The sequence below is a fragment of the Anthonomus grandis genome, chromosome 4 (genome assembly GCF_022605725.1).
Source record: "Anthonomus grandis grandis chromosome 4, icAntGran1.3, whole genome shotgun sequence".
Classification (NCBI taxonomy): Eukaryota; Metazoa; Arthropoda; class Insecta; order Coleoptera; family Curculionidae; genus Anthonomus; species Anthonomus grandis.
Window position 1 is genome coordinate 6,008,914 of NC_065549.1, and position 14,684 is coordinate 6,023,597.

Below are 14,684 nucleotides of genomic sequence, written 5' to 3' on the forward strand. Positions count from 1 at the left end.
TCCCAATCCCAAGACGCACGAAAAATCTCCAGGTGTGAAGGAATTTTCCAAAGCTTGGCAACCCCGGATAGTTTGACAGATGACATATGTCAAATTTGACTTAAGACAACGTCACGCCACGTGACATAAACATAAACAAGACTCCAAATGTATATAAATATGATGTTACTTCTCTTTAATTAAGCTGAATAATAAGTGTATTTTAGATATTTATATATTGGGTGAGCAAAATGTCGTCTTCAAGGGTCCAAAATGAGTTTCCTCTGGGAGCATTAAAGGTTCAGGGCCCCTCTTACTTAAAGGCAGCACTCACTAGCTGCACAGATCCCCTTAAGGCTATTGAAGAGTTTCAGGTAAGCTAGAGACTCCAAAAAGCCCCAAAGGAGTGACTATATTCATTCAATCTTATTAGGTTGCGAATGGAATACTTCTTCCATCGCTAAGACCAATGCTTCCACTGCTAGACCTGCATGGGGTCAGGAGGCTGGATTTCCACATGTCAGTAGTGGAAGCTTTAAGGGAAAAGCTGATAACACATATAAACGAGATAGGCAAGCAAGAGGGCAAAGAGAGAGATCAAAAACTAAAGGAGTTGTTACAAAAAAGCTTTCCAGTGATCAAGGTGAAAGCTATGAGGCCTATTGTTATGGGAATATTGAAAAACATACCGCAAATCGAAGATCACTACTTAAAAGTACTTGTAAGAGATAGGGAGTTGTATAATGATACTGGTAAGTTATATCAGAAATTATTGTAAAATCTTTTTGATTATTTACTCCGAAGAATAATGAGCGACAACAGTGAATATGTTATGTTATTTGCCTTAAATAATGACTATAATTTATTGATGTAGAAGTTCAACAAAAGAGTTAAAATCTACCGCCCCTTTATCACTAACAGAATTGACAGCTTTAACCTAATATCAAATCAAACCAAATATATTACATCTCAAGATGTCAAGCATTTACACAGGTCAAAAAATATATGCAGAATAACACATTTAAAAAAATCTATTGTGGCACTGATTTAGAGACAATACTACATAATACTAATATACAAAATACTACATACATATACAAAATAATTAATCACTAACACATATAATATCAGATAAAACAGCATTCTATGTTAAAATCCTTCAAGTTCAAGTAACTCCTGTGAGCTATAAAATGCTTTCTTAATATATAAACTAATTTAAATATTAAATAATATGACAAATATAAAACCTACTTAAAAAAATATCAAATGTTATAAAAACATAAACCTCAATCCAATCTTAGAAACTTACGTCCCTGGAATAAGAACAATATTCAATCATTTTATTCCGAGCTGTTCAAATCATTGTACAACAAAAAAAAATGAATTTCAACTGCCTGGAAGCAATAAAAGATGCTTTTAACTACCTGAAAGATGAAGATAGAAATAGTGTTATATAAGCCCTGTCCTGATTTGAATTAATGTGTTTAAGATTATTTTTAATAGCTGAAAAATCTTTGCATAAAAATCTTCTTTATGATGAGTACAATGCAAGTTGGTAGCTTTAATCTTTCTTACTAAGAAAGTATCCAGCTAATAATTAGTTCTGAAATAAGGAATGCAGAATAACTTATAGCTTCTAATTTGCCAATGAGGTACACTAAAACAAATTTTACTGACCTGGAGAGCTAAAGAGAATATTTAGTATCTCTCTACAAAGTCAAAACATAAAAATTCTTCAACTTTAAAAAGTATTTATGATTCTCAATGAGACAATCTCAAAAATCAGCTCTGTATCTTAAGTCTGTCAATATTATTCCTGTATCTAGTACTCCAAATGGCCAAGGCAAACTGGAGTCTATCAAATACATATAGAAGAGAAGAGAAGAATAGAGTTATGGCTTATGATTATGAAAGTCAGCCTTTCTGTTAAAAACATAATCCCATTTCCCTGTTTAAAACTTCCCTGTCTATTATGTGCTTGACTGGTTTCACGACATCCAATTAATTACTCAATTGTCTATTGCTGAATGCTTTCCTTAACGTTTCAGACACAGAAGTAAAAAGGCAAATTTGGAAAGACAACCAGTCACTATTCGGTGACGAAGTGTCCCCACTATTAAGCCAGTACATTACAGAAAAAGAAAACGTCTTATTTGACCATCACAACTTAAACACACAGTTCTTCGGACCATCTCCCAAAGTGCGTCGACAGGGGGAGGTTGTGCAAAAGTTGGCCCACATGATTGGCAACAGTGTAAAACTCTACGATATGGTGCTTCAGTTCTTAAGAACCCTCTTTCTCAGGACTAGAATTGTGCATTATTGCACCCTTAGGGCGGAACTGCTTATGGCCCTACACGACTTAGAGGTACAAGATATAATATCAATTGATCCTTGTCATAAATTCACATGGTGCTTGGACGCGTGCATAAGGGAGAAAAATGTGGATATCAAGAGGTCACGAGAACTCCAAGGGTTCCTAGACAATGTCAAAAGGGGACAGGAACAAGTACTGGGCGACTTGTCCATGACCTTATGTGACCCATATGCCATAAACTTTTTGGCTTTGTCAGCCATCAAGATCTTGCAGCATCTGATTCATAATGAAAGTTTACCAAGAGTATGCATTTATTTGTTTATTAATTAAATGTAGTATTCTTAAAATATTGATTGCAGGAAAATACCATTTTAATATTATTATTGAGGATGCTTGCGCTGGGCTTGAGTGCTTGGGTGATGATTGACTCGCAAGACTTCAAGGAGCCAAAGCTGGATAGCCAAGTTGTCACTAAGTTTTTACCCGCTTTGATGAGCTTAATGGTTGATGACCAGGTGAGTTGAGTAGATAGATATTTCTTCTTTTTGTAGTAAATTGATTTTTAAATGTCAAGTTTAATGTGGTTACAGATAAACCAACTGTCTTAAGGAATGTTTAATTTTTTCCAGGTAATTATTTAATATTCTAGCATCAACAGCCAAATGGCCAATTACAGATACCGAAATTACCTATAACTAATAAATTCAAAATAATCAGAAGTACTAAGTAAACAATACAAAATCCTACATAGCTCTTAGAAAATTATCTAAATACCTACTAACACAGGAACTAACGATATAAACTATTTAAATTCTGCATCTGAGAAGCATCATTTATAATTCTAGTAAAACTTTCTAAGCTTATCAAATCTATGTCCAAGTCACTAGCATGAATATTAAAAGAATTGCACATTTTATATATTGGTGAGCTTTTAAAAATATTTGTCCTTGGAAAATCTAAATTGAAAGTCTTTCTTTGTCTAGTGTTCCCAGCATTGACAAAAAATGGAAGCATTGAAAGTATTTCTGGAGAGTTAATTTTATTTGTTAAGATTTTATACATACACACAAGGCAATTTTTTTGGTGTCTATTTTCCAGGGAGAGCCTATTAAATTCCTGCAATAACAATAAAAGGTTATAGCCCTGACTTGGATAGAAAGAAAGAAAGAAAGAAAATGTGCTATATTACGTAAGACAAAACAAAATCTTGTGTACAAGCATCCTAAAAACTAAAAAATTCCATACTACTATAAGATAATATCCATACCTTTTGAAAAACATGTATTTCAGAAAATAACATCGTAAACATCTATAGTTTTAGTCCACACCTCAATTTGTGGTGACCATATAATGCTACCATACTCCAATACTGGCAACACCAGACTGTCGAACAATTTTAGACAACACTCAACACTAAAACCCTTGGTAGACCTGATGATAAATCCCATTGTTCTATGTACTTTATTTACAAACTCAACAATTTGTCTGTAAAAGTCAAATTACAGTCTTAAAATCATTTAAGTTACACCAGTCTATAACACTTTGTAAATTTCTTTGCAAAACATGATAATCCTCTAGTGTACTAATTTCCATATACATTTTGAAGTCATCAGCAAAACATAAGGCCCTTGAATTACCTATAACATACAATATGGCATTTATAGCAATTAAAAACATAAAGGGTCCCAAATTGGATCCTTGGGGTACTAGTAAAAATATTAGACTTTGCACCCCTGACTTCAAAATATTGCTGCCTATTGGTTAAATAAAAAATTATTAATTTTATTAAAATATTTGTAACATTACATAAACTTGCTTTTTCTTATTAAAGACATTATGTACATAGTGGCAAAATGTTATTAGATTAGTCAATGTTGACTTTTTCGGTAAAAAATCATGTTGATTTTCCGATATTTTACTTCATCAAACAATACAATTTCAAGCACTTTAGATACAGAGTTTAGTATAGTAACTGGTCGATAATTTATTACTTCATTCCTGGCACCTTTTATTAATACTGGATTGATATTGGAATTAAAGGAACTTCTACTTTCTTTTGATTACTACCATTAAGTAACTAAATTCCTTGCTTACAACTACCATGTAACACTAAAGTTGAAATTCAGTGAAAGTTGTGCACAAAATTCTAGTACCCTAAAATTAACTTTAGCTTTCCTTAGGTAAGACAATTATCAGCTAAACTACCCCCAGACGAAAGGGAAGCGGCTATAACAGTGATAGAACACGCGGGCCCTCTACCGGACGCGGTGGAGGCCTACATCCAAGACAGCAGTGTGGCCAGCATTCTGGCCATGTACTACACCTTGCACGTGGCCAAAAACAAGGACAGAGTGGCCCTGCTTAGGATCCTTACCGTTTTAGCCAATTGCAAGGACGATCGGGCCTCTGAGGATCCTTTCTTGCATTCGTTTGTAAGTAATCATTAATTTTAAAGATAATTATAATTTTCTTGTTAAAAAAAATCACATAATCTGACAAAGCAACGTTAAACAGTAAAACTTTAAATATTACAGCTGCCCAGAAGTGGCTAAATAAAAATATCACAGAAGTAGGTCGTATAAAAATAAAAATTGATAATTGATACATGCGGCCCTTAGTTGTGCATATTAATAATATAAATAATTATCCTGTCATATATACAATAATAATATGACATACGCTATATATTGCCTCTTGGCTCTACGTGAATATTAATTTATGCCTAGAATCAAATTGTATAGAAAAAGTTGCACAGTAAAATAGGAAAAAGCAAAGTGACTTACAATAAAACTGCACTGTTCTCATACTGCACATACATTTAAAATTAAAAGAGCAAAAACATTTTTCATTGGCATAGGAGGTAACAATCTTCTTAAACGGTTATAGTTATACCTTTTTTGATGGAAAAATTAAGGAACGTTTAGATTTTTTTAAAGATATGTAGCAATAATTAAAGTGCAATATTAGATTTAAAAAAAAAGCATTTGCTTATAAAAAAATTTTAATAATTGCTGAAGTTTGGCGTTTTCTCGAAACTTTTTTTTTAAGAGGCATGATGTGGACAAGCAGCAGGTCAAGTAAAATCGAAGATTTAGCAAAATTTATTTATTACACAGGGTCATTACTGTTATATTAGGAGATTATGTTAAGAGATTAAGATATGTTCGAGTTTGCTAAAAGGTTTTCTGAAGCCTGGTTGCTTTTTAGTTAGATTAAATTCAAACCTTTGTGCAAGTTTGTTTGTCACAATTCTTGCCAATAATTTATATATTTGCGAGAGAAGGGTCGATAGTTCTCGAGGTCGATAGGCTTTCCTTTTGTTTCCTACAAATAACAATTACACCAACACACGATCATATAAAACGGTTAAATTATTGTAATCATTTTAATGGAAACAACAATTTTCATTTTAATATTCTTTTTTCTAACGAGTCAAGATTTACAAATCTGGCATTATTTAACCGAAATAATACACGAACGATTTGGAGGAAATTAGTTAAGCACCAATGGTCTAATATGATGGCCAGCAAGATCACCGGATTTTGCACTAGACTTTTTTGTTTGGGGATATCTTAAAGAACAAGTCTTTTAAATGATTCCAACTGACTAAAGACGACCTAGAAAGGCGTTTAAGAGTAGTAATAGGTCAAATTTCAGAACAGTTTCAGAAAATGTGATCGAAGCTACAAATATGTAGTAAATATTTTGAATAATTGTTGTAAGTACAGCGTGTTTTTTGATTTTGGTTTTATTATTGTTATTGTCTTTGTTTTATTTTGTGTGTTTATCTTGGAAAATTAATTAAATATAATCTTAGAGCAGTTTACAATAAGGTATCATTATAAAATATTCAGTTTGATTATTCCTTTTACACACATACAGTACATTGTACTATTTTTTTTTACTGATCCGAAGTTAAAATGTTATAACAGGAAATAAGTTCAAAACCCAAAAAAATTAAAGGTTATTAAAAATTAAAGAATTAAAAAGAGCATATTCTATTGACCTTGATGGCCTTGAAGTCCAAATCGTCACTTACTTAACATATTATGTCTATTCAAAAAATTCAATAATCGGATGTAAAGCGCCCTCTACAAGACCTCAATAGCCTGACATTAAAGGTAGCAAGGATACAGCTCTATAGTTGTTGCAATTTTCTGTTTATCCCCTTTTTTGTAAATAATAATAATAATAATAATAATAAACGTCTTTTTATTAGGCTCGGCGAAGGGCAGCCATGGCTGTTTGCTTAACCGAGCATACAAAAATCAAATATTACATAATTACAATATTGCATAAAATAAAATATCGGCAAACATCTAACTAAATACATTAAATTCTAAATAATAACAGTCAAATGTATAATTCAGCATTAATTAAAAACTACTATGTTACAATATTAATTTTAAGGGAAAAACAGGTGAAAAAATACTTATAAAGATACCTACTACTTATACGCGAGAAAAATAATAATGCTTCTTAAACAGTTTAGAAGTTTTATTCTTATTTATATTTACCCAGCAAGAAGCCCTTTAGTCGAGTTTTAAAACCCGATGAACTGAGATTTTCAAATTTGTTACATATTAAAGTGTTATAGCACTTGGAAGCCAAAAACGAGAAACTGTGCTGAAACATGGCTGTTCGATGCTTTGGCACATTTAAGAGATTATTATGGCGTGTAATCCGATCATGTGTAGAGGATCTGTACGTCATCTGAACCCTTAGATAATCAGGAATACCCGTCATTAATATTCTATAGAGAAAACATGCAAAATGAAGAGTTTCGCGGTCCTGAATATTTAGCCATTTTAATTCTGGCAACTTGTATCTTACTTGATCTCTTGCTCTCAAATTATAGATAAAGCGAATACAAGAATTTTGAATGCGTTGTAATCTCTTTTTTGATATTAAGTCTAGTGAAGGTCCATATACAAAGTTACAGTAGGTAGTATGCGAGAGTACCAAGGACTCACACAAAGTCTTTTTAAGATGAGTACCAAGAACGCTTTTGCTCTTGTATAAATTGCGTAATGACATATAAGACCTTTGCACTACTTTTGCCACCTGTGATCGAAATTTAAGACCAGAATCCATTATTACACCGAGGTTATTAGATTCGTGTACTGTTGGAATAGTGCTCTGGGAAATCTGGACTACCAAACTTTCTGCTGCCCATTTGTGATTAGGACCAAAGTATATAACAGCTGATTTAGAAGGATTGAGCTTTAAACCGTTATTTTCTGAATAATTTGCCACTCTTTCCAGGCATTGATTCAGTTGACTGATGGCCGCATGACTCTCAGATTTAGAAAAACTCTTAGAGATTTGGGTATCGTCAGCATATCGATTGCCAGAGCAGTCATCGCCAATCACAGAGTCTAAATCAGCGGTAAAAATGACAAATAATAGGGGTCCAAGAATAGACCCTTGTGGCACACCCTTAGTAAGCAATTTAAGATCAGATCCCACTCCATCAATCTTTACAAACTGAGACCGTCCCATTAAATAACTTTTAAAAAATTCAACGGTTTCGGGGGAAAAACCAAAAGACCTCAGTTTGGCACATAATAGTCTGTGATCAAGCGTGTCGAAAGCCTTGCTATAGTCAAGAAGAACAAGCGCTGTAGTCTCACCCCTATCCGCAGCCTTAAAAATGTCGAAAGTAAGAATAGAAAGACACCAATTGCTGGACTATCCCTCTACAAGATCATTAAAGAACTGCAGATCCGATTTTGTCTTTTACTCTTTTTTAAAATGCTTTTCCAATAGAAGGTTAATATCTGCTAACTTAGCATTCTTTAATTTCTGTAGAAAAATGCTCTAATGTTGTGATTTTTTAATTAAGTTAGGTATTTCACTTTAGTATCCCAATGGTAGAAGGTTTGTTTTCGTAGCATAACATTTTTTCGTCAATATGAATTGGTTTTTAGAAATTTCTATTATGAGATTATTTATATGAGACACAGAGACTTACCACAGTATTCTATTTTTTAAATATCTTCAAATCTTGAAACAATTCTATTTTTCCGAAAAACATGTTGTAAATAAGAATATCCAGCAACTGCAAAATTGTAGTCAATGGTATTAATACTGATTAGGCAACCTTACAAATAAAATAGGACAGCATACCAATCATGAGTACTTCTTAGGAAGATCAAGGATGATCCTGCAGACCTCAGTTTCATCTACTGGCTTTAGACAAATAGTAGGAATTTTTTGTTTTATAAAATTGTTATTTTTATTATATTATTTATTTATATTTGTTAATTGTTATTATAAAAGTCTTATTTGAGCTAGTAATGGCAGAGAAAACTATCCAAGAAAACTATTTGCTATGACTATCGGGTCTTCAATTACCTCATCGTTTTGGGTTTTAATTGTTGTATCTTGTAAAAAGTTATTCTTATTGGTTTTTTATTAAAAATGTTCTACATGGTTTTATTGTTTGAATTAGTTTTTTTTTAACATTAATGCACTTTTTGTGAACTGTGATACATTTTCCATATCATTTTCTTTCATTCTTATACATATTTAAATCAACCTCCAAACCTGTCATTTTGTACTTTACATACAAATCCTTTATAAAACTAGGATATTTTTTATTTCTTTACTCACCCAATCTTTTTATTCTGCTTGAACAAGTTAGAAAAGCATTACAAAAATAAGTTACTTGTTCAAATGCAGTGTACTTTTTCTAATAGCATAAATTATTAGTGGATCACCCTGTAGGTTTTTGACAAAACTAATGAATTAACAACATATTTGAACATATCTCACACGTATCATAATAAGAGTATTTTTTACAGGTCCATTTATTAATCAGCACCCCCGAAGAATTCCAAGCGGAAGACTTCTGTACCGCCTTATTCGACGAGTTCTTTTCGGCCGGGTTACAACGTGATAACGTCACCAGACACCTCTTGAAACTGTTGTGGTACGTTCACCATAAACTACCGGCGAGCCGTTTACATACGTTGCTAAAAACGGTGGCCCCAACGCATCAGCATAGCGAAAAAGTGCATAATTTGTACAAACTGCTGCAGGAAAAGATTCACTCGCAAGAGGAGACCATTGCCCCGGTAGAAATGGAAATCGACATAAATTCGCCGCTTATGAGTGTGCCCACGCCGGCACCGTATCATCATATTATTTAAGTGAGGCATTGATTGATTGGAGTTTTATTGTATAACTTTTTGTGTCTGTTAGTCTGTTATATATTTTGTAATAAATTGTGAAAAACATTGAAGCTTTGACTCTATTTATTTCATTGTAAGTTGTTCCAATAAAAAAGTATGGAGAAAGTAAGTTTTGTTTTGTTTCGTCCTGAATATATCGACCTAGTATGTTTATTATAAAAAAGTGTTAATCTGAGTTTTACACCATCAAGTTTTTATTCCAATAACTTGAATTTCGGAAATGAAATAAAAAAGGTCTTATAATATAACCGCATAATATACCATGATGCAATTTAAGAACATCAACTTTAGGTCTATTTCTGTTGGAACCGGAGGTGATGTTAAATTGTTTTTTTTTAACGGAAAATATGAGTTTAAAAATATGTTTTAATTCGTATACAATTCTGTTCCAATAAGTTATTTTTGGTTCGTGCTTTTAAAGTTACTCTTTATTTTGTTCCAGGCGTTACAAACAGTTTTTACATTTTTGGAGTAATTTTCTTCCAGGCAATTTTAAATAAAAACAAAAATTAATTTTTTAAACTGTGAATTAACCACTAAGGAATCACCAGAATTAAATTCGGAAGAGACCTTACAAAACTTATTATGATTCAGAGTGATATAAGTTTTCAAATAAAAGGTGTTCCAGTAAAAGTATTATTACTCCTTCCCAGTTTAAGATAAAAAGATGGTAGAGCCATAAATCGATAAGAAGGATGGAACTATATGTACATATGTGTAATCATAATTTTTTAAGAGTATTTTATATTTGTAAGATTTATCCAGAAATTATGGAGGTAGTAAAAATTAAGTCAGCAATAGAAGAGAGAACAACGAATAGATGGTAGAAGATAAGAAAACCGCAAGTAAAGAAAATCAAACAAGATATTGTTGAACACACTAAAGAGGAGACACAGCACTTCAATCGTCAATGTTTCCTTGTCCTAAAATGGACATAGCGATCCTCAATGTTTCTTGAACTTGTAATGGGTTTTCATGTCAAAAAATTAGTAAAAAGTTACTTTTTCCAATTTCTACCGCATTTCACTTTCCAGCAACACCTTGAATCATCCCAAAATATAATTTTTCTAAGATAGTTAAGCAGACTACAGGATATATATGAGGCACAGATTTACAGAATACAGATGCAAAACTGATCGAAAATACGCGTGCGAGCGCCAGACTTTAGACACGCCTCCTGGGTGATGGATTTACAAGTGTCTACGTAACAACTTTTCCGATGGAGCGCACTGTTTCGCCCCGTCGCCTGATCGCCCCGTGGCCCCGTCGATTCATTTAAATATGTACTTGCACTTTATATTATCCTGTATTGATTGTATTTAGATATTAGGTTTTTGAAGCCGAACGGAATGGTTGTTTTGATTTTGATAGATTTAATTATACTGGTGACACGTTATTGAGTTATTTTACGGATATACCTGGTAGTAATAAAATATGTTTTGTTTTATTACTACATGCCTACCTCATAAGGGGTTTCAATTTTTTTTAAAGTCTAGTCGGGCCCGTCGATTTTTGTTTCGAGAGTCTGGTATTTACTTTCATACTCTTTGGGACAGTATTTTGTCTTTTGAAAAATGTTTTTAGGGGCGTCTTTTGGGGGCCTATACCTATATCTCATTAATAGGAATTCCTACTGATCAGATATTCGCCCCTTTAGGGAAAAAAATAATAGATAGGTAGGTACTTTTTTCCTAAATAACATAAAAATTCCTACTATATTGCCTGTTGTTTACGTTAATTCTATATACCTATAGTATCTGAACAAGATTTTTTCCGGGCATGAATTGTGCAGCGGCCTTAAGAGCGTAATCCAATTCAGCCAAGAAAATTTCAAAAATAGTACAGAAGGGGTGAGTTTAGTACGATCGATTATCAATCAACGATATCGATTAGCAATCACTCAACGATATTAGAATTTAGCCGGTAAAAACTGTGTTGAAAGCCTTTTTTGGATAGATGAGATCTAAGAAACTAGCGCTTTTTTAATATTATTTTTTTATAAAATTGTTAGTTAATGGATTAATCTAGACATCTGTAGAATCATTTTTTTGAAATTTAAATTCTAAACAGCTAAAATATAGCGTTGAAAATTACCTTAATTTTCTGTATGTTTCAGCATTGTTTTTTATATGATTTTAGGCCTAATTAAAAAAAATAAAACTACAGAAGTCTAGTTTTGTCCTTTCTGAACAAATATTTTAAAACCCCCTATCAAAAAACCTTTTAGATTCTTAGATCTCATCTATCCAGAAAAGCCCTTTTTTGGCCAATTTTCGCAGGCGTATGAAGCCTCTTTTTTTGGGCGACTCTCTGTTTGTAAGGTTGGCGCATCAGTTATAATTTTTTTTGGCGAATGTGCACCTCTCGTTATTTTAATAAATTGTTAAAAGTTGATCCAGAGGTCATAATTTTATTTAGAAATACTACCTACATATTTAATATATCAATACCAAAAGTAGATTATTATATTTTATTTTCTGGTTTTTGGATTGTCTTTTAATTAGCATTTGATTACTTCTATGACTGCACAATTTCACCTCGAATCAAACCTTTAAAACGAGGTATTTTATTAAATTTGTCCTTATTCTAATTTAAAATCATAAAGCTATCTCCTCCCTCTATTTAAGTACCTACCTAGGAGTTGCTAGTTGCCGATGCCGGGTTAATTCCATAAGGTTGGTGAATATAATAATATTGTATTGTCATAAGACAAGAACCCAATGTTTGTGTAAAATTTTGTTACAATTGGTTAAGTAGATGTAGTTCAAAAGTCAAATACCCAATGTTTGTGTAAAATTTTGTTACAATTGGTTAAGTAGAAGTAGTTCAAAAGTCAAATAGTGCAATATTTGAAACAATCAAAATCTACATATATTTTAGATAGGGGCCAAAGATGAATAAAACTGTTAAAAAACAGATTTTATTAATACTAATATACCTAAAATAACTCAATTAACGTGTCACCAGCAAATCTATCTAAATCAAAACAACCATTTCAGCTTTCAGCCTCGAAAAACGTATTATTTATTATACAGGTAATACAATTTCAGCGATGGCTTGACGGGGCCACGGGGCGATAAGGCGACGGGGTAATACCAGTGCGCTCTATCTGAAAAGTTGTTACGTAGACTCTTGTATGGATTTCTATCACCCGCCTAGTACGGTGGCAAGGGGTTTAATTTGCTGCAAGCCTCCGCGCCGCGTGCTTCTAATTTTCTTTGCGTAGTACGCGTGTTTATGATTAATAATTAAAATATAAAATAAAGGCTGTACTAGCACTTTGGCAGCAACTTTCTACTTTGGGCTTTAGCTATATTAAATTAAGAAGAATCAACCAGGACTGTTTTGAAAACTTTTTTGGCAGTACTAGACAACAACAAGGCAATTCCATAAATCCAACTCAAATAGAATTTGAAAGGGCTTTCAGAAAACTTTTTTGCATTCAAATCACATGAATTGTGCTGACGACTGAGGAATTCTCTTAGAGCATTTGAATAATACTAAACGTGCGACTTTGCAAAAAAAAAATTATTCCAGAGCAAAAAGTTAAATCAATTACCCTGCAAGATTATGATTACAAAAAGGAAAACTTGCCAACGCAAAATGCATTTATTTACGTCTGTGGGTACTTAATTAATAAAACTCTAAAAATTCATAAATGTGATATTTGACGAAAAACAAATAAAAACACAAAGTCACGGTCTCACAACATGCAATCAAATAGGTTTTACACTTATACTTATAACCTTGTTGTACCGGGTTCGATTCTCGTTGAGTCTATGTTGTTGCGGCCCACTTTTTATTTTTTATTTTCTGCTTTGTACAATTTATAACCTTAAATTATTGTTTATTTATGTACTGTGAAGTGTGTGGATGGCTTCTAAAGGTTTTTATTGTTTTATGTAAGTTTTTAGTTTTGTTTAAGTAGTATTTTTATTTTAGGCCTGATGATGCTCTAACTAGAGCGAAACACGTGTAGCCCGTTTGATTACATGTTGTGAGACCGTGACTTTGTGTTTTTATTTGTTTTTCGTCAATTTTGTATGTTGGTCTCTTAGAGAAGAATGGATGCAATAAAGAAGGAATTTCACAAAAATATTTCGAGATAATGAAAAGCATTAATTTTACTTACCCATGTGATAACTTTCCTTTCCAGTATTTAATAAAATTATTTATACGACTTAAAATATTTTATACTTTAAAATTCGCCAACAGAGATTTATCATCTGCCAAAAAATCAGATAAGAACTAAAAGAAAATTAAAATTTTTGTTTCATCTTTAATGTTTTATTAAATAAGTTCCTTAAATCTGTTAAATGAAATAAAAATGTACTTAAGAACCCTTACATTCTGTTTTATTTAAGCCTATTTCAATTTTGACATTATAGATGCATTATAATATCCCAGCGAAATTATAGTGCAGAACATCTATCCCTACAAAAAAAAAACTTAAAAATGCATTGGTGCGGCCAGTCTAAACCATCCTTTTCAAGGGCATCGAATATCGGGAGCTTATATCCGCGATCTTTCGCATCTGGTATTCTGTAAATCTGTGTATGAGGTACTCTTAAAAAAAATTAATTACGTGTCCTTGTAGCTGCATCCTTCTTCTATGTATACATTGATAATACTATAAAGTTTCTACGTGAAAGTAGTCACGAGTTACAGTAGCTTTTCCGGAACACACTCAATGGATTGCTCTATGAAAATAAAAATTATACATGCAGATAGCTCCATTCTATTTCTATTGATTGATGGTACTACCATCTTTCTACCTCAAAGTAGCCAGGAATGAAAGTACTTTTGGTCGACCACGTTACTTTGAAAACTCGTGTCCCACACCGCTCTGAATAATAATTGTCTCTTCCAAGTTCAATAATTCTCAAAAAAGTCCGAAAAACAAGAGTTATTTCAGTTCCGCTGAAAGGCATTAAAATATTACTTGCAAATACGTGGAAGAAAATTAAAAATCGTTTCAAAATATTTCAATATGAAATAAATCACTTTAATAATGCATATGTAGAGAAAAAAACCCTAAAGTAAGATAAAAGATAAATTGAAGTGCCTGGAAATAACTAAAACTTTCTGGATTAAAATGAAAAATGAGTGAGAAAAACTCGGAAAACAAGAGTTGTTTTAATTCTCTAAAAGGCAGCGAAAACAACATCAAAGCCCTGAAAGAAACTTAAAAT

At 32.4% G+C, this 14,684-nt stretch overlaps 1 protein-coding gene across 2 annotated transcripts; it reads left to right on the forward strand.

Annotated features, from left to right (window-relative positions):
• The first annotated feature begins 46 nt into the window (after window positions 1–46).
• On the forward strand, window positions 47–9,601 carry LOC126735506 (negative elongation factor B). Of its 2 annotated transcripts, XM_050439521.1 has the most exons (7): window positions 47–149; window positions 207–353; window positions 413–731; window positions 2,028–2,599; window positions 2,656–2,811; window positions 4,477–4,728; window positions 9,103–9,601. In XM_050439521.1, exons 2-7 carry the CDS (start codon window positions 231–233, stop codon window positions 9,448–9,450), a joined length of 1,770 nt encoding a protein of 589 aa, XP_050295478.1. In that variant the 5' UTR covers window positions 47–149; window positions 207–230; the 3' UTR covers window positions 9,451–9,601. The 2 variants fall into 2 exon arrangements, with proteins under 2 accessions (XP_050295478.1, XP_050295477.1); XM_050439520.1 differs by having other exon boundaries at window positions 117–353.
• Window positions 9,602–14,684: the final 5,083 nt, after the last annotated feature.

Excerpts from the sequence above, each read along its gene's own strand:
- LOC126735506 (XM_050439521.1), top strand. The coding sequence starts at position 231 with ATGTCGTCTTCAAGGGTCCAAAATGAGTTTCCTCTGGGAGCATTAAAG. Across the intron at positions 2,600-2,655 it reads ATAATGAAAGTTTACCAAGA|GAAAATACCATTTTAATATT; the intron begins GTATGCATTTAT and ends TATTGATTGCAG. Across the intron at positions 4,729-9,102 it reads ATCCTTTCTTGCATTCGTTT|GTCCATTTATTAATCAGCAC; the intron begins GTAAGTAATCAT and ends TATTTTTTACAG.